This window comes from Gymnoscopelus braueri (assembly GCF_963280865.1).
Source record: "Gymnoscopelus braueri genome assembly, chromosome: 22".
NCBI lineage: Eukaryota > Metazoa > Chordata > Actinopteri > Myctophiformes > Myctophidae > Gymnoscopelus > Gymnoscopelus braueri.
Genome location: NC_137624.1, coordinates 27,618,825 through 27,638,994, shown reverse-complemented (window position 1 = coordinate 27,638,994; position 20,170 = coordinate 27,618,825). Strand labels below are relative to the sequence as shown.

The window sequence follows — 20,170 nt, the reverse complement described above, 5'->3', positions numbered from 1 at the left end:
CAGCCGATTAATCCCGCCCACTCTCCTCCTCGCCCCTCCCCTCCCCTATCCTTTCCTTTGGGGGGGGCGGAGCAGAGGCGATGATTGACAGGCAAAATCCCTCACCAGCGACACCCGCAGGCAAAGATTTCTTTTTTCATTGCAGTTGAAAAGGCTTTAGAAATGTGAGAGAAAAACACCTGCCATGGATCAATGGAGTGGATTTTTTTGTTAAAACTTTCTATACACGTTTGAAGGACCATGACAAAGACTTTTAATGTGTGGTAAAACTGAACGTCATGAAACCTTTAAAGTAAATGTACACAGTTACTTTCCACCACGGATAAGGTGCACGGTTAATATTTTTTTTAACAAAGGATAAGTGGGAGTGGGACTAGGGAATAGGGACTAGGGACTAGGGAGGGAAGAAATGCTTCCCAGTCTTTCAGTCTGTCTGTGCAAAGATTGACTCAAATGGCCTCCCCATCATGCGTCTCTCAGATCCCGCACTCACCACGTCGCCCCAGACAGAGGAGCTGTTCGATTTGATCGCCAGCTCTCAGAGTCGCCGCCTCGATGACCAGCGGGTCAACGTGGGCAACCTGCCGGGCCTGCGGATCACCCACAACAACCTAGGGAGCCTGGTGGGCGAAGGTGACCCCCAGGAGCCCAGCGACGATTTCTTCAACATGCTCATTAAGTGCCAGGTGGGGAACACACTTCATAAATAACAGGCACTCAAAGTTAATCCATTAAGACCGGGAACGCATTATGTGTCATTTTAAGATTTCTTTGGCTATTCAAAAATAGCAGATATACAAGCTGTGCTTGCGCTATGAGCTTGTAGATCTGCATTTTTTTTTTTTGTAATCATGGGAAATTTGGAGCACCAATGATATATACAGTAGCAACATACTGTTAGGATTTAGAAAACATTTTTAGATATGTATTTGGCCGCGGACACCCATCTCAAAACATTTTGTTCCAGGGACCCCCCCAGAAGCAAAGATTTGAGTTACAAATGTTTGCTTAAAAAATATATATATTCAAAGAGTTAAACAACTTTTCACGGTTTTTCAAAAATAGCAGATCTGCAATATATATAGCCAAAGTTCCCGGATTGAATGGGTTAAAGGGTTGTATCTTCAAGGAATCAATAACGGAATGGCATAACGACATAAATTGGGGTGAAAAAGGGGGTTGAAAGAAAAAATAAATCCTGCACACTGTCTTCAAAAGCAATTAAAAAGTTTGAATGGGAATAGCAAAGTTTCGGTCTTGTTATTCTCATTAAAACTTTTTTAATTGCATTTGAAGATCGCATGTGGGAGTTCTTTCTTCCGGTGCGTTGAGGCCCTCGTTTGGTCTTCTCCTTTACGCACCTGTCGCCTTTGTAGGTGTGCAAGAGACTTTCTTTTTTAGAGAAAAGGAGGCTGAAAGGTAAAAAGAAAAAGGTTCTCATTAGAGCAGTGATTCCCAACCCTTTCTGGATCACGGCCCACTTGAAAATCTCTAAAGTGGTTCGTGGTCCGATGGCCGTGCTGTGTACATTTTCAGAACATGTTTATTGATCAATAGAATTAACGTAATATACTTAAAAGCAGCACTATGTCACTTTTTGAGCGGTGCAACCGCTCCTATAAGAGGGTTTAGGACCCATCCGTCAAGTTTTTCTTTCCGTCGTGAAAATTTGTCTTTCGCTGTGACGCCATGCTGTGGAAAACACGACCATAGGCTAAGCTTTGCAGGACGTGCTGTGATTGGCTAGCGAGACACATGATGAAATTAACTTCAAACTTCGCAGACGCGCTGTGATTGGCTACCGAGATGCATGATGAAATTAATAACTCATAAATAGCACCGCTCACTTCACACTGGGTGTGTTTTTATTTTTATTAATAAAATGTCCTTTTGTCCAATCCGTTTGGGAGAGTATATTAACTCATTCCCTGCCTAGAACGACTAAAACGACTTCTGTCCCATAAGCCCTGTCTGCCAAGAACGACTAAAACGACTTTTTTTACTTTTTTTTTTTTTTTTATATATTTTTTTTTTTTTTTGACCCAAAGACCAAGGAGATATGATTTTTTGAAGATCTAGACTCCCATCCACTTCCTTGTTAACTTAAAACTTAAACATTTTGTATCTCGGCTCCTGAGTACTTTTTTTTTTCAATGAAAAATCTCTGGCAGTGGGCAAACGCAAAAAAAAATTGTTCTGGCAGTGAATGAGTTAATACAATATGCATATAATATATATATATATATATTGGGGTGGCTGTATTTTGTATCCCTGCTCTTCTATTCAGACATTTAGATCGTGTCTCACCTAGACACAGGATCTGACATGAATTTTTACCAATATTAAATGTATCCTCTGAGCAAGCAGGTAGGCACTATTAGGCCTATGGTTAACATTTCAGCACTTGCCTAGTAAACCGGGTTCACATCCGGGGTGGAAGAGGAAAGTCACATAGTGCAGCTTTAAGTTTTCGCTATCACAAGAATTGGGTATCGCATTTAAAAAAAGGAAAAAAAAGTTATATTAATGTTATTTTATATCATTCAAATCTCAGTGTTTTGCCAATTATTTGGGGGCCCTCCTCACAGCCCACCAGTGAGTGGTCCCTGCCCCACAGGTGAGTTTGGGAATCCCTGCATTTAGAGACATTAGTCATACAGAGTAGGAGCTCCATTAAGAGTAGCCTTGTCTCATATGTGACCTCCCACTCTGCTGTATCTCCGGGATGAGATCCCACTGCGTTACGGAAAATGTCCGATCCATACCTTTTTGTGAACATCGTACCACATTATGTAAAGGTAGTCCTGGTATCCAACAGATGTCTGTAGTTCAGACGGAATGGACGGAAAAGCAGGACCTTTACATGTTGCATACAATGTTCAGAAAAAAGGTGATTTTAGCTGTTCCTGCCCTTAGCGCGGCGGAATGTAACGCAATAGGACCTCATCATCCCTCATCGCGCTACAGGGAAGTGTGAGGTCACGGACAGGACTGCATTCTCATCCAGCCATTATCATCTGTAAGGAAAACTGATGGTAGATCAGCAATGTCCTCTGAAAATCTTGCTTAACCACTTTCAACCTTTTTTCAGGTTTTCAAAGATTTTCCAAATGTTCCTTTTTTAAATATTTTCTATAAATAAATACGTACACATATAGCAGACCTGCGGCACATCGCAATGAGCTGTGAGCTTGTAGATTGTAATTTATTTTGCCTATTTTTTTCGTATGTCGTATACAGGGCTTACGTTGTTAACGCTAGGCTACACTTCAATGCCTAAAATGAATAATTCATTTCATAGATCTTTTCTAGAACTGGGGCCCTTTGAACTTTTAACCCATTCAATCCGGCAACGCATCTGTGTCACTTTAGATTTATTATATATATATATATTATATATATATAATATACAAGCTCATAGTGCGGCACAGAGCCGCGCTATGAGCTTGTAGATCTGCTATTTTTGAAAAGAAAATCGTAAAAATGTGTGCAAATCTTTGAATATATATATATATATATTTCTAAAGCGAACATTTGTAACTCAAATCTTTGCTTCTGGTGGGTCCCTGGCCTGGAACAAAATATTTTACAAATGTTCGATTAGAAAGATTAGCTTGTAGATCTGCTATTTTTGAATAGCCAAAGAAATCTAAAATGACAGAGATGCGTTCCCGGATCGAATGGGTTAAAAAAATGTCTGATTGCACGTTCATGTCTTTGTCATTTTAACCCTCTCTCACTCGGTCACTTTCTCCTCATCTCTCTGGCAGTCCTCGCGGATCGACGACCAGCGCTGCTCCCCGCCGGAAGCCGGTCCTCATGCGCCCACAGTGCCTGACGAGGACTTCTTCAGCCTCATCCAGAGGGTGCAGGCCAAACGCATGGACGAGCAGCGCGTCCATCTGCCCTCCGACGATCCGGACAGCCCCGATCCCGAGGCCCCCGGCGGAGATTCCAGCTAAGGACTTGAAGCTCTGAAGAAATAGGAATACAGCGGAAAATAAAGTACCCTATTCGAGGTGAAGGGTTTGAAATTAACTATGTTTTTGCAACACGTTTCTCACTCCTAAGTCGTCATATATATATATATATATAGACGCTTGGTCAAGACTTCTTTCGCGTCCGGTACGTCCGTACGCGAACGGTGCCCTGTTCGTGTCCCATATTGACGCGGACGGATCATTATTTACTATTTTTGTAAACGCAGACCATCCCGAATGTTGAAAAGTGGCGTTAAAGCGGTACCCAGTGGGTTCACTGGCGATGCAACGGGGTCCTGACCGAAGCGTCAGTGTGTGTGACGAGTTGGGAGTGAGACTGCGTCGGTTCTTCTCGATGAAGAGGTAAATCCCATGTGCAATAGGTGGTGCCCTGCCAGCTGTCACTCGTTGTATTACGTTTTAAATGTCTGTACATAAAATGAGAAATCAAGCAGAATTTGAGCCAGGACATGTGGGACAGAAGAGCTATACGGTTTGACTTTGTAATTTTGGGACGTTAACATAAAAAGACAAGACGTTTACCCCGTCGAATGCCTTAATCAACATTTTTCTCAGACTCTCAGATTGTATTCCCCAAGTGTCACACGTCTTGTGGTTGATAAGTGCATGATGAGTATTTACCACGATGGATTGATGTGGAACACTGGTGTTAGTTGTATAAACAGTATTAAGGATGGCCAACAGTAGACAAGTGGAGTCCAGTGTTAAATAAATTTCTAGGTATTTTCATCAATCTGATGACCAGAATCAGGGTTCGATTTGCTAGGGGTATCGGGGGAATCTATGCCTCTGCTTTTGATATCCCCATCTCTAGTCATTCATTTTTTATCGCCGGTGGGGATATGTTTTATGCCTGTGTCTGGTCCGACTGAGTTAAATACATGCATTTTCTTTTGGGAAAATGCAGATTGTATGATATGTTTATGTTTCATAATATCACAATTTTAACAAATTTATTTAAAAAATTTATGTTAACCACATTAACCCTGGCAACCCTGTTCGGGGCAATTTTGTCAAAATGAAGACACTTAAGATGGTGTATGACTTACTTCTGGAAGAGTGCTGCCAGCAACAATGCTATGCTCTCTGCAGTGCTGACACACTGCCCCCCTGTGGTAAAGAAAAATCAAACAAACAAACATTACCACTGATTAATAAATTACAGTTAATTTAGCCCTTGGGGATATAAGTCAGCCTTTGATCTTGAATATTTTGAAGGAGAAAGTTGTAATAATGATATCGCGCTCAAAGTATAATGATTTTAAGCACTTTTATCATATTTCATTGACAAGCTTTTCTTAACTGTACCATATCCTTTGCATATTTTTGCGAATAATTTTTGTAAAGATTAGAGTGTTATCATAAATGCAATTAGTGCCTAATAGTGTACATTTCTATTCATTTCCGAGTCCCTTACAGCACAGCCAAGTTCACCAAAGAGAGGTGCAGACTAAAACTTTCAATTAAATGCCGTTTTTGGCGTCAAGTGAGTTTGAAACATAAGTATGATCATTTCACTGTACATATCTTTAAAATGTACTGTCCTCTCTTTGGGGCTCACTGTTAATTAAATATTATAGTGTACACCTCCTTTTTGTACCTCAAAGGTCAGCCTAAGAAATATTCCGTGAACAAGTACATGGTGGTGATCATATACTGTATTTCTCTTACGGCTGTTTTCGACTACACAAACTAAGTGAACCGTGCGGCGTGCCGTGAAACCCATTTCACGGGTTGTAGAGGTGTTTTCCCACACGCTACGGCTGGAGCTGATGATACATACTAACCTTGAGTTCTGGGAACCCAGAAGTCAGAACTTATATACTGTACTTTCAGAATGTTTTTTCCTAAAATTGCAAAAAATAGCAGAATTACAAGAGTTGATACCTCCCCCTTCAGGGCTGGTTGTGGTTATAATGTAAACGTCAACAAAAAAACAAACGAAAAACATCACAGAACTTCACAGGTTCTGGAAAGTTTCAGGTTATGGAAGGTTCTTCTAGGTCAGTGGTTCCCAAACTGGGGGTCGGGACCCCCAGGGGGTCCCCAACTTATTTTTTGGGGGGCCCCGGATGATTAGCTTAATGTGCAACATTGTTTTCTCATTGAACAGCAAACAGTAACTTTACTGTTTACAGTAAACAACAAACAACAAACAAATTGTCAAATATTACTTAAGAAAAAGGCCAACATTGTGATAGCCGATATATTTTGTCTATTTTCACAACATTTATCTGTGGAACCGAGTCAAACTAAATGTAATGCCCACAATCCCAAGTGCTTGTCAGGGTGGGGGGTCTCCAGTTCAAATATGATTATTATGGGGGGGACGCGGCCTGAAAGGTTTGGGAACCCTTGTTCTAGGTTACCCCTTCATAGTTGAAAAGAGACATGATAAAGAACAGGTCCCTGCTATGAAAACACCTGTTACACCTCACAGAAGAACATGCTTCAGAACTATCTTCAGAACTAGCCGGTACGACCCTCTTTGTCACTGCCATGATATGTACATATATATTTTTTTGTATTTATGTTCCTTTTGAGGATGTGACAATGTTACCCGTGCTTTTAATAAAAAGGTCTCATTTGGCTATGTTGTCGTTTTGTTTTCCACGGGAACCTGCTATAGGTAAGTGGATGGAAAAAGTACAGATGTTAGGGAAATGAAATCCATAGTAAGCACTAAGTTTGTTGTTTTTTTACAGTAAGTACAAGGGAGACTATTAGTAAACTAGAATTATTGATTGATTGATTGAATGAATGCTTTATTCATCAGTTTGTTAACAGTATAGGTAGTACAGTCAAAGGTTATGTTAAAAGGATTGTTATTATTATTAGGAAAGTATCCAAATAAATAGATAGTTTGAGTACTTGTAAGTGATTGCCCAGGCATTTTCCTGATGGGATGACACTAGCCTGGCATGGCCAGACTAATATCACTGCGTAGATATCAAGGTCTCTTGGTGGAAACAACAGGAAAGATTTAATGTCACATTATTAAAAAAGAATATACAATTATTTAGTTAAATTAATCTATATGTTGTTGTTTTTTAAATAGGCTACATATGAGTGGTTCTCAAACATTGTCATGCCAAGAAGCCCAACCTTTGGCCATGAACCTCATCTGAAAAGATTTTGTGCCAGGGACCCCTATGAGAGAAGATTGTTAAATGTTTACACAATTATTCAACATTATTCTACATTTTTCATAATGTTCTGAAATTAGCCGATCTACAAGCTCACAACGCTTCGCATTGTGACGCGTTGTGAGCTTGTAGATTTATTTTTGAAAAATAAATGAATATATATTTACATATATCTATATAGCAATAGGGAGCAATACCACCTGACTCTTGAACATTTTTTACCTAGCAGCAATTACACTGCTGAACAAGACCTAAGTCCGGTGACACTGCACAGACTGAAATGAAATGTGTTTTAAAGGGACTCTGTAAAGGAGACGGGGTCGTCGGGAATGTGGTATAGAGCGGCAGTGGCACAAGGTATGGAGGTGTGTCCCGGTCAGAGGACACAGAAGAAATCAGACTGTTCCCAGTTGAGGGTATTTATTACAGCTGTGGTCTGAAACATACAACATACATACATCTTAATCTCGATGTAAAACAATAATTGTCTTTAAATATAATGAGGACTGTAACATACAGATACGGACTAAAGACTGTAAGATGAGGTACAAACAATATGCTCATAACATACAAAGCTAATAAACTACACATACAATGTATCAAACAAACTGCAATGTCTAGTCTACAATACTATACGAACACATACCTTTGTGCATCCACCTCTCTTCTCTCTTTTTATGAGTTGACTATCTTTTAACTGCAATGAACCCACCTTGTAATGTGATTCTGATTCTGATACAGTGTATCTCATACTATATCTATATCTATATACATGTACATGTCTGTGTACATTCTATCTATCTATATTACTATATATATATACTGTATATATATATCTTAGATAGATAGTATACTGTATATCAGGGGTCGGCAACCTTTTTGACATGAAGTCTTGATAGTCAGTGTGCCATATCAACATTAAGTCCATAGGCTATACATAACAACCTTAATTTTTTCTTCTTCTTTAGAAATATTTTATACTTTCACATCAGGAAGTAATGATCATTAGACTCAGAGCAATATCTCCCAGACTCCCTCCCCAGTCAGTCAGAGTTAGGAGTTTGAATGAATGTAGAATTGTGTGCATTTAATTAATGTAATTTGTATATAGATGTGAGGGGACTTAATTTAACGGACTAAACTTTTTATTTTGAATATTTAATTTGAAAAAAAAAAAAAAAAAAAACTCTCTCTCACACTTATGCCAGTGTGCCAGACTGCCAGTGATCACCCTCCCCTGTGCCAATGGTGGCACCCGTGCCTAAGGTTGCCTACCCCTGCTATGTGATCTCCTATTTCACACTCCAGTCCAGTTGGTGGCGGTAATGCGCGTCTAGGCTACCAACGAAGAAGACTTCTTCTACCCTGTGATTGGTTGCTTTCTATCCTGCCAATGAGGAGCAGCCGATTTAAACAGAGAGAGAGGAGAGCACAGATCAGCTGTGTTTGTCGTCTGTGGTTCTGGTGTGTTTGGGTAAGTGTTCTGAATTCTCTCTAAACCCTTACTATAACCCATCCAACAACACTTCTATGATGTATCAGTAATGTATTTTATGACCGAGAGACCAACACATCCATCAGCCTGCGTCAGTAACATAATTCGTTTGTTTTCGTGACATGTAGGATGATGTAGCTACCGAGTTAACATTAGCTTCTAGACACGTAGTGCCATAAATCTTTGCAACGGTCCCAACGTAGTTAAAGGGGAAATCCACCCATTTTCAATATTTAACTATGTCATTAATATAGCATAAAGGAGTTGTGTGGAAATAAGAAAAAAATTAAAAAAAAATTAACATTGCAAAAAAATTTAACATTGCAAAAAAATTAACATTGCAAATTACACTGTGATGACTCATCATGGTGTAATTTGCAATGTTAATTTTTTTGCAATGTTACATTTTTTTGCAATGTTAATTTTTTTTTAAATTTTTTCTTATTTCCACACAACTCCTTTATGCTATATTAATGACATAGTTAAATATTGAAAATGGGTGGATTTCCCCTTTAACTGCCTTGAATATATATGAAAAAAAAACAACCTGGCAGGCAGTAAAACTACACTGTTTGTTGTGCAACAGCTTTAGCTGTTAGCTTAGCTGCTAAATGGTATAGCCCTGTTAACGGTAGCCCTGAGACATGACCGTCATGGATGAACTTCAACCTCGTGTTTACACTTTCTCCATTTACAACCCGTACACCTACATAAACGTTCAGATTTCAAATATTAAGTGCTTACCCCATGGCCACGGATGTTACAATTTTGTTCGGGAACTCGGAAGTACCCGTATCTTTAGTATTGTTCAATAAAAAGCACTCTAATCCGATCGTTGGCCATTTTCTCCATATGCCTTCGACAACGCGACCCTATCGGTAGGGAGGTGTATTGCACTCTTGATACATTATAACTCTTATGAGAATGTCCACCAGTCGGATTAAAATGCTTTTTATTGAACAATACGGAAGATACGGGTACTCATACCCACCCGAAGTGAATTGTAACATCCGTGGCCATGGGGTTAGCGCTTTATATCTTAAATTTGGAAGTTGTACGGGCCAAAAAGGGAGACGGCACAAACATTCTTTTGAAGATCATCCATGACGGTCGTGACAGACGTGTGATCCATGGCAATGTTGACGGCAACTTCCGGGTCGTGGCTTTTTTTTGGTCCACATTTGATTACCCTGGATTGTATCCACGGACGAGTTTTTTTTTTTAATAGATTCTGATGTTATTCAGTCAACCATCCCCAATATCTCCTAGAAGCACTACTGTGTGTCATCATGGCCCTACATCCCCATAACATGTACAAGTGCTCAGTGGTGGAAAAAGTACTCAAATTTTTTACTTAAGTAAAAGTATCAATACTGCAATATCGAAGTACTCCATTACAAGTAATAGTCCGGAATTAAAAATGTACTTGAGTAAAAGTACAAAAGTATTGGTATCAAAATGTACTTATCGTACCAAAAGTAAAAGTACTAAAATGTTTGAAAATAGCAGATCTACAAGCTCACATGTAGATCGGCTATTTTCAAATAGCCTAGGTATAAAATAGGGCTAAAGTAGTTAATGTATGTTTTATAATGTAATCATTTATATCTGAAAAGTAACTAGTAACTAAAGTTTTCAAATAATTGTAGTGGAGTAAAAGTACAATATTTGCCTCTGAGATGTAGTGGAGTAAAAGTATAGACAATTGGAAATACTCCAGTAAAGTAAAAGTACCTCAAAATTGTACTTAAATACAGTACTTAAGTAAATGTACTTAGTTACTTTACACCACTGCGGAAGTGCTTGCTTACCAGTCAAATCGGACCGCTTGTGTTCTGAGATATTCCATTTTGTTTGTTTTTCCAGGCAAGCGGAAATTGTTAGCTCTGGTCCATAGCGTTAGAACTCCTTCTAATGCTATGGACCAGAGCTAGGGAATTGTTAAAGCTATATTTAGATCATGCATTTGATTTTATGCTATTTAGTCTTCAGCCAAAAAACGGAATGTTTTCAGTGTCCATAATGGCCTTTTGGCCTTTTTTCCTCTACTCCATCTATCAGCTGCCTGTGGCTGCTAATATTAAATTCGATATGCAAATGCTGGCATACATTTATAAATCACCCTTAAGGTTACATGATGTAGGCTGAATGAAGGCTTGTGTGTGGAGCTGTCATAATGTAGTGTAGATTTTTTCTTTTAATGCAAAATGTTTTCAGTTCCAACTGATACTGGCATATCAATAATATTTGCAAGATGGGGAAAGCCCTTGTGTAAAACAGTCTATACCTTTTCTAGAGTTTTGTGATGATTCTATTCTAACTATATTCCTAATTATTTATACTTCACCTTATATTTAACATTACCATAACCCAGTGACAAAACTACAGTTTCAAATTGGAGGTAGACAAGGATCAAAAGGCTATACAAAGGTAACCTTGTTAAAGTTACTCATTGATTGGTTATTTCTTGCCAGGCAATGTAAGCATTAGTGTTGACTGTTGATTGATCTAAAAATCTTTGCTGGTGTCTATAAAGAATTAACGGTCTTTGCAAATCTTTTAATCTACATTCACAGGAGCCTGCAGATAAAGACTGCAAAATAAGACGTCACGTCCTTTCCTGAAAGAAGCAAGAATGGATGAAGGCCGTGAAAACATTCCTCCCACAGAATGTCCTTCGCCACACCGTGATGGGGTCCCCCGATGTGTAGAGGCTAACCCACTCCCTGAGGGCTTCCACTTCACTACCCCAGCTCAGTATAGCCGCAATGGTGGAGTCAAATCAAAATCACAGACCCCCTGTTTGCTACCCGATCTCACCCCAATTTCAAGATACCTTTCGAAACGGAGAGTTCTGACCGTTGTCAATAGCCTTAGTCCTGACTTTGTGCTAGGGGATGAGACTTTGTCACACGTCTCATTTGATGTGTCCACCATAGAGGGTGTGGCGGATGGGACTGCGATCAGCAGCCCTGTCTTCAATCAAGATGGTGCTGCAGCAGAGGCTATTGGTTCATGCAGTCATCTCGAGAACCTTACCGCGTCTTTGGAGAACACCATGGAGAGTCCAGCCAAGCTCACTAACCAGACCACTACTAGCTCTATAAACGACACATTTGATGACCACCCACCTGGCCCCTCAAAGTGTAATAATGTGACGGCTGATGCAGACCCTACTGGCAAAATGGTTGCTCTGCAGAACACCGTTGATGCTGAACTTGATGCAGTGACAGATGCTGGGGCAGTCTCTGAAGCGGAGGCTCGAGGCAGTACCTTTGAAACTGAATCTGTTTCTGCACTCTGCAGCACACATTCTTTGTTTGATAGCCGTACGAGTGTTAGCCCTCAGAACACCTTTGATATGGACAGTTCAACCAGTCTCCCTAACCAGACCACTACCAGCCCTACGAGAGTTAACCCACAGAACACCTTTGACATAGACAGTTCAACCAGTCTCCGTAACCAGACCACTACCTTCCCTATCGGAGTTAACCCACAGAACACCATTGACATGGACAGTTCAACCAGTCTCCCTAACCAGACCACTACCAGCCCTATCGGAGTTAACCCACAGAACACCTTTAACATTAGTGGTTCAACTAGGCCTGTGAGAGTTAACCCACAGAACACCTTTGACATGGACAGTTCAGCAATGCCAACTAACCAGACCACTAGCCCTGAAAACGACACATTTGATGTCCACCCACCTGGCCCTGCAAAGTGTAAAGATACAACAGTTGATGCAGAACTTAACGCCAAAATGGTTGATCTGCACATGACTTTTGATAAGGAGCAGGTGGTAGTGGCAGACTGTGAGGAAACTGAGCCAATTGTGGTGACGGTCTCTGAAGATGAGCTGGGTGTGGTGGCGCTCTCTCAAGCTGAGCCGGTTGTAGTGGCAGTCTCTGAAGCTGAGCTGGGTGTAGTGGCAGTCTCTGAAGATGAGCCAGGTGTAGTGGCAGTCTCTGAAGCTGAGCCGGGTGTAGTGGCAGTCTCTGAAGATGAGCTGGGTGTGGTGGCGCTCTCTCAAGCTGAGCCGGTTGTAGTGCCGGTTGTAGTGGCAGTCTCTGAAGCTGAGCCAGGTGTAGTGGCAGTCTCTGAAGATGAGCCAGGTGTAGTGACAGTCTCTGAAGATGAGCCAGGTGTAGTGGCGGTCTCTGAAGATGAGCCAGGTGTAGTGACAGTCTCTGAAGATGAGCCAGGTGTAGTGACAGTCTCTGAAGATGAGCCAGGTGTAGTGACAGTCTCTGAAGATGAGCCAGGTGTAGTGGCGGTCTCTGAAGATGAGCCAGTTGTAGTGACAGTCTCTGAAGATGAGCCAGGTGTAGTGACAGTCTCTGTAGCTGAGCCTGTTGTAAGGGCAGTCTCTGAAGCTGAACCTGAGGACATGGCAGTTACTGGACCTGGTAACAGTAAGGACAATTCACAGTCGAGCACTTTAAAGATGGATGAAGTCTCTGACAGCCCGGCTCTGTATTCATCTAATGAAGCTTGCAATAATTATCTGGATGACACTTTAGAATTGAGGCAAGAATTTCCACCCATGCAAGAATCTACACCCATGCCTCACTCCCGCCCAACTGAAACCGTATGGGATAAAGCCTCTGTGGTGCCACGAAAACTTTATCAGTCACAGTTTGTTCCCCCAACAAACACTGTTGAGTCGGACTCGCAGTTTGTTCCCCTAACAAACACTGTTAAGTCAGACTCGCAGTTTGTTCCCCCAACAAACCTTGTGAGTGACCGGAAGACGTTCATGAACCCGAACGACCCCAGAGTTAAACACCTGCTGCCTCCTTCAGCCTCAATGATTCCTGGTGGCAATTCGAAGAAACACACTGGCCTACCATTGATGAGGAGGGCCCAGACTGACGGACCAGGAAGCCTACCATTGATGAGGAGGGCCCAGGCTGACGGACCAGGAAGTACTGCTGCTCTCCCCAAGGAGGTATGAGTGGAATGTTTGATCTCTCCTTTGCTCTTGCTATAGATAAAATGTACACACAAAAAACACCTGTCCCTTAAAATGTGTGCTTTTTGTCTCCTTAACGCTGACTACCTCAGGCCACGGGAATCCCCAGGTCCGTTGTCCCCGAAGCCAAAGGAATTCCTAAGGCCATAGGAATCCCCAAAGCCATGGAAACCCCCAAGGCCATGGTCACAGGTAGCGCAGATGCAGGTAAGAATAACTTAATATTCAATTTAGTTCTGTGCTTTAAAAAAAAAGTGTTTTGACAGGCATAGCAGTAGTAGTTTGTATCTACTATGTCCCAAATCTCAGTCAAATAGTGAATTTAGCGTGTTCACACAATCATGGTTATTTGTTTTGCTAATGTTAATGTTGAGATGGCATGTCAGATGCTAGCTTTACCTGGTATCGTTAGTTTCTTTGAAACGCCACATCGTTCTCTTTGCACTGCTACTTGACCGTTATTTACCCTGTCGTTGATCGACCAGGGTTCATACCATTTTATTCTGAGTTTGCACTTGCAAAATGCCTAAACTGGAATTTATCCATCTCCTCCGTCTTCCCAGTTGGGCCTTCTGTAGGTGCTGTGCTACCTGGTGCTGGTTTAAGGAAACGTCAGGGCGGTGGTCTACCTTTACCCACTCAGAGAGCCATGCCAGCTCTCAGACCCCCTTTGACAAGAAGCGTGGCAGGATTGGCAGCAAAAGCATCTGTTGAACCAACAGGTACACAATATCTAAAACGCCATGCAATATCTAGTCTCATTTCACAATATTGATATAATGTATATCAGTGGTTCTCAACCTTTTCAGGCTGTGACCCCAACAAATAATTATATTTGAACTGGGGACCCCCCAAAATAATCATATTTGAACTGGGGACCCCCTCCCTAACAAGCACTTGGAATTGTAGGAGTTGAGGCATTACATTTAGTTTGACTCACTCTGTTCCACAGATAAATATTGTGAAAATAGCCAATCTACAAATTGCGAGGCATGAGTTTGTAGATCAGATTATATTAATAGTAGATTATATTATTTGGCCAATGTTTGACCATTTTTTAAAGTATAGTGTTCACTGTTGATTACTTTTGATGTCGTAATGATTTTTTCCCCTTTTTTTGGGGGGGTATTAAAAGTCCTTAAATTGTCTATTTACTGTCATCTGGGGACCCCCCACATGATTCATCATGTGGGGGTCCCGACCCACATGTCGAGAACCACTCATATAGCTATATTGGCCAGCACGAACACTCACCCATTCCTGTCCGTTTATGTTGTTCTTTTTCAAGGACAATACTGCAATAATGTAATTTCTAGCTACAGGTGTTGGAGTGGTGTTCAAAAATGTACACTTTCAAAGAATATTTTACACACAGCTGTTATGGCTTGTTGGACTGTTCCACGCTATTATGGATTGTTGGAACGTTCCATCAAACCGCTTCATTTTGAGAACGGGAAAAATACATTGCGCCGTCTGGTCAGAATTCCCACTAATTCTCACTGAGTTCTGTAAACAGTGAATTCTATGGTCTGTGAGCTCACCTTTCTTCATGTTGTCTCTAAATCCAGCGTATTTGCTTTTTTCTCCATCTAAGCTCACACAAATGCAGCCCCTGCCGTCCCATTATTGAAGATTGGCCAGCCACCAAACAGGAGGGACTTGAGGAGTGGCTCCTCAAGTGGGGAGGCTGCTTTGTTAGCAAAAAGGAAGAAGATGGGTAAATAAAGTCTTTGTTAAAAGTCTCATGAATTGTTCCAGTCTGGTAGAGCTTTAGTTCTGGCATTGAACACCCTTCCACCTCATGTGTCAAGAATCTTAGTGATTCTATTATAATTAACCACTAAAACCCTATATACTTTGTTCACCTGGATTCCCCAATGATCCCTATTTGGTCCCCTCTAAATAAAATCTCTTTGCCCACAATAGCCGAGCTACAAGTTACTTAGCTTATCACATGCTCAGATGAATAGGGTTCATGAGCTTAACCCTACTTCATTTCTATCCCTGTGATTTTTAGATGTTCCGGTGCCCTCTTCTAGTGCTGCAGAGCCTTCCCAGACAGGTAGGAGGCGCTGGAGGTCTAAAGTCTGTCATCATACCTCATCAATTACGGCTTCATTTTGAGCTCTTGGAACACAGAAAAGTTGTGATATCACAGAGACGGCAATATGTGGAAAGGTGCCGTCATTGGTGGTGCAGAACCCAATGACCATTTTCCCAATTAAGCCCTATTTCAAAAATGATCTACAACCTCGCAAAACATTAACATTTTGCTTAGCCGGGCATGGACAAATTAGGCATGTCGGGATCAAAATGGTTAAAGTTTTTAATTAAGTTTCAGAATTAAATCCGTGGGAGACCAGGGGGGCTTTTTGTCCATGTTGTATTTTAAATCCTGCATATTTGCTTTTTCCTTGCCTTCAGTGAAGACTGGCCAATCACAAACCCTGAAGAGGCCTGGCAGCAGACTGGCTTTGCCTGGAGCAAAACAGAAGAAAATTGGTAAATAAAGGGTTTGCTTAGTTTCAAATTAGGGGCGTCCACGTGTCCTAGGGATAAAGTTCCTGCCCACCACTGCAGAGACTAGGGGTTTTAATCCACGGTTGCATGCGCTTTAACAAACCCAATTGGCTGTGTTTGCGGGGAGGAGGATCCTTCATTGCTCTAGCGACTCCTACGAGGTTGGTTTTGGTCAGATGGACTGTTTCTTCCCGGTAACACTCCTCGCTGTCTGAAAAAAGGCTTGGTGACTTCATGTTTATCAGAGGAGACGCATGCTTTTCGACATCCTCCCACATGACCAACTGTAACGGTGACAGGAATGATGAAAAAGTGTGGTCACGTCCGATGTCTTAAGAGGACGTTGAAGACGGCCACTCACGCCTTGACTTCATCCAGCTCCAACCGACGACGCATACGCCCTTGATGAGGCACAGCCAGGAACAGATTTTGCTGCCCATGAATGATACAGTAATAATAACAGCCAGAATTGTATTCAATAGTAATGAGCACGTGGCTCTTAAAAGGGACGTTTTGAGAGTTTTTGTAACTGACGGTTGGACCCTTCTACTGCCATTTGGCTCCATGCATTTGTACACTCTCAGAGTTAAGTTAACAGCAGTAAATTAACGCTCAAGTGTCCCTGTGTGTATCTATCTGCCTGCACAACAAAAAAGCTGCTTGAGCTTAACTTTTCCCTCTCTCTCTGGGCTATTAGATGATCCAGTGCTGCCTAAAGCCTCCTCAGCTCCATCTCAGCCAGGAAGGGCAGCTAGAGGCCTGCAGCCACCTACAGCCAACCAGAGAGCGCCGCTTCCCAAAGTCCAAGGTGAGTTGGTAGTGTGACTGGTTCCTGAAGTGTTAATCTAGACTTTTACATTTCAAGGTCTCCCCTTAACTCTGACCGTATACAAATGGAACCAAATGGACCCTGACGGGTCCATTTGGTTCCATTTGTATACAGTCAGAGTTACAGACTTGCAAGGGTCCATTTAGACCCCCCTATAGGAACCCAGAGAGTCCCTGGAATCCACTTTGAGAACCACTGATCTAGAGACTCGGCATGGAGTCTTCCTTTTACTAGCATTTCAATGCCTGCATCAACAGAATATGTCAAACATAATCACAGTTAGACCATTTGTTATTCAATGTTAATGGCGAACCGGCATTCTTCACTGGTGTCTACTCTGGAGCATTTTAAATGAAGTGAAACTTGTTAATTTTTAGCACAAGCCCCCCACCCCCGCACAGACGGGTGTCCCTGCACAGGGATGAATGTCAACATAAACGGTGGCACAAAACTAAAATACAGCCAGAGGGATCAGTCTTCCTGCAGGGAAACACTAGCCTGGCACTCATTTTCATTTTGTTTGACTGTTTGATAGTCACCAGAACATTTGTATTTATTTTTATGGCCGTGGCTTGTGATTCAGGGGCTGGAGTCAGGCTAGGGAAACACACCAGCACAATAGTATAGTCAGTGGCTGATAGCGAAAAATGATGGCTTAAATTGTTTTTTTATTTATAAATAGTTACAGTTAACCTTTAACTAGCTGAAGTCATTGTCAGGGTTGTGCTTTTCATTCTGAAATGTATATCCATTTTGTGTTATGTAATTTTCTTTTTTTGCAGCAAATCGATAATTTGATTACATATTTTCAAAAAATATCAGTTTTCCCTCCAGAAGACCTTTATTGACGTCTAACGTCCTCATTTATACTTTCATATACTTTTCATATTTCAAGTCTTCTTTTGTTCACATCTAGTCAAATCTTTCTGCAGAGGACTCATACAAGTGTCAAATGTTTTTGCAGACTGCGCCGTAGCCCAGAGACAACTGGGAGAGGCTCAGCAAGAAATCGCAGAGTGTCGAGGAGAAATTGGACAGCTTCCAGGTATGGTTTAAAAAATAATGACGATACTTAAGTGTTGAAAGTATCTCTGTCTTTTCCCTCACGATTCGCTTGCTAATTCGCCTTTTTTTTCCTTCTCTCTTTTGCTGCGGTTTTGGGAAATTATACCAGCCAAATCTAGCAGCAAATAATGAAAGCCTAACCTGTTCCGATTCAAATAATTTTTCTGCAGAAGACCTTTATTGACATCTAACAGCCACATTTATCGTTTCACAGAGTCTTGTTTTATTCACATCTAGTCAAATCTTTCTGCAGAGGACTCATAAAAGTGTCATAAATGTTTTTGCAGACTGTGCCAACTGCGCTGTTGCCCAGAGACAACTGGAAGAGGCTCGGCAAGAAATCAGACGGCTGCAAGGTATGGTTTGTAGCAATTATTCTAATGAATTAAATCACAAATTTGGTTTGCAACTCACTGGTTTAAAGTAGGGATCCTGCCAAAAATTTGATTTTCAAATATTCGTGGCGGTCTCCCAAAAAAAATTATGGTTCATTTATAGCCAAAATGATACAGTAAATTGCCATTAATTGTTCACACTGTCTGCTATTTGATATTACAGTAGTATAAACTGTAGCCTAATGTAGAGGGCCCTCAACATGTGGTAGCTCCGCCTCTCTTGTCCCTAAACTCGATTATGCTTTGTCGTATGACGGTGTTGCACGCAGAGCACAAGCCGATCTGCAAGCCCATGCGGATGCAACGCAGTGTGGGCTTGTAGGTCAGCTGTGTTTGCTGCGTGACACGAAGCGAAAACACAGGCACTAGTTGAGCCATCTCGCCAAAAACGCACAGACTGTAGCAGTGATTTCAAAGCACTGCAATGGGTCACAGACGAGAGAGCAGAGTGATGCACAGAATAGTTGAAAGATCTTCCCCAGGGCAGTAGAATATTAAAATTGGATTTTGATCAGTTTCTGGCATCCCTAGTTTAAAGCACAAGACATGCAACAGGCCATTACATCTCGGCTAAGGGGGTTGTCCTCAAGTGAGTTATTGCTTTTATAAAACGTTGAACAAATATGGCAATTTGAAAATCTGCAACACAAAATTTAAACGGCTTTAATGTCATTACAAGAAAAAAAGACTTATTTTATGCCCTCTCAGCTTCATTTTTGAGTGCTCAGGTCTTTTCTTTTTCAAGTCATGGTTCCTGTTGATCCTAGAAGCACCAATCTGCATTTTTAACTTCTCTTTTTTTATCTCCATTGATCTTTCTCTTAAAAATAAATTTAATTTTGATTTTCTTTAATTTGGCCTCAATCTTGGCTCTGGCTTTCGTTTTTTAGAAATCTCATTATTTAAGTTTGATTTAATTCCCAAATACTGCCACCTAAATTGCCCTGGGAATATGCCATAAGTATTCTACATTCATAGAAGGTATATGCGCTGATCTCATGTGTAAATGTTTTAATTAATTGTTTTTTTCTTTATCTTTCAGAATTACTCCGTCAAAAAGAATGAAGGCCAACTTTTTTATATTTTGTATTACCAGATTTTAATTGTTTGTCCCAGAGTTTGTTAATAAAGGACTTAACTATACCTCTTTGAGTGCCACTTTATGCTATGGACTTCCTTTGTAAGTGAAATGGACAGTCGGTGCCTTTTTTAATGATCTACATAATCCACATTATTTTCTGCTATTGATGGGACAGCAGCACTTTGTCCTACTGAGTAACTACACACTATGGTTTATCCAAAGTGCTTTACTATCTGCATCACATTCTCACACAGTTAGGGGTTCAGTGTATTGCTCAGGGACACTTTGACACTTACCCACAGGGGAGCCGGGGATTCGAGCTGGGAACCTTTTTATTACCAAGCGGCCATTTGGGGGCAGTGGTGGAAAAAGTACTCAAAGGATTTACTTACGTAAAAGTATCAATACTGCAATGTAGAAGTACTCCGTTACAAGTAAAAGTCCAGAATTCAAATTTTACTTGAGTAAAAGTACAAAAATATTGGTATCAAAATGTACCAAAAGTAAAAGTACTAACATTTTTGAAAATAGCCGATCTACAAGCTCACAACGTGTCGCATCGCGTTGCGTTGTGAGCTTGTAGATCGGCTATTTTCAAATAGCCTAAGTATAAAATAGGGCTAAAGTGGTTAATGTGTGTTTCATAATATAATAATTTATATCTGA

The 20,170-nt window shown here is 41.0% G+C and overlaps 2 protein-coding genes across 2 annotated transcripts in view; both read left to right on the top strand.

The window, feature by feature from the left end:
- The window catches only part of gpsm1b (G protein signaling modulator 1b), a 42,346-nt gene extending 35,756 nt beyond the window's left edge, over positions 1 to 6,590 (top strand). Inside the window, exons 13-14 of the mRNA XM_080419791.1 lie at positions 481 to 686; positions 3,771 to 6,590. Of these exons, the coding sequence (XP_080275917.1) occupies positions 481 to 686; positions 3,771 to 3,962 (398 nt within the window). The 3' untranslated portion in view covers positions 3,963 to 6,590. The remainder of the gene's footprint in view (positions 1 to 480; positions 687 to 3,770) is intronic.
- A 1,987-nt stretch (positions 6,591 to 8,577) lies between these two features.
- On the top strand, positions 8,578 to 19,566 carry LOC308078582 (uncharacterized protein). The gene is made up of 11 exons (XM_080419802.1): positions 8,578 to 8,621; positions 11,219 to 13,590; positions 13,707 to 13,821; positions 14,178 to 14,336; positions 15,209 to 15,331; positions 15,632 to 15,676; positions 16,039 to 16,116; positions 16,832 to 16,942; positions 17,928 to 18,008; positions 18,316 to 18,384; positions 19,466 to 19,566. Exons 2-11 carry the CDS (start codon positions 11,278 to 11,280, stop codon positions 19,486 to 19,488), a joined length of 3,117 nt encoding a protein of 1,038 aa, XP_080275928.1. The 5' UTR covers positions 8,578 to 8,621; positions 11,219 to 11,277; the 3' UTR covers positions 19,489 to 19,566.
- The last annotated feature ends 604 nt before the right edge of the window (positions 19,567 to 20,170 follow it).

Coding starts and splice junctions, on each gene's coding strand:
- LOC308078582 (XM_080419802.1), top strand. CDS start 11,278: ATGGATGAAGGCCGTGAAAACATTCCTCCCACAGAATGTCCTTCGCCA. Junction 16,943..17,927: donor GCCGCTTCCCAAAGTCCAAG/GTGAGTTGGTAG, acceptor ATGTTTTTGCAG/ACTGCGCCGTAGCCCAGAGA. Junction 18,009..18,315: donor AGAAATTGGACAGCTTCCAG/GTATGGTTTAAA, acceptor ATGTTTTTGCAG/ACTGTGCCAACTGCGCTGTT.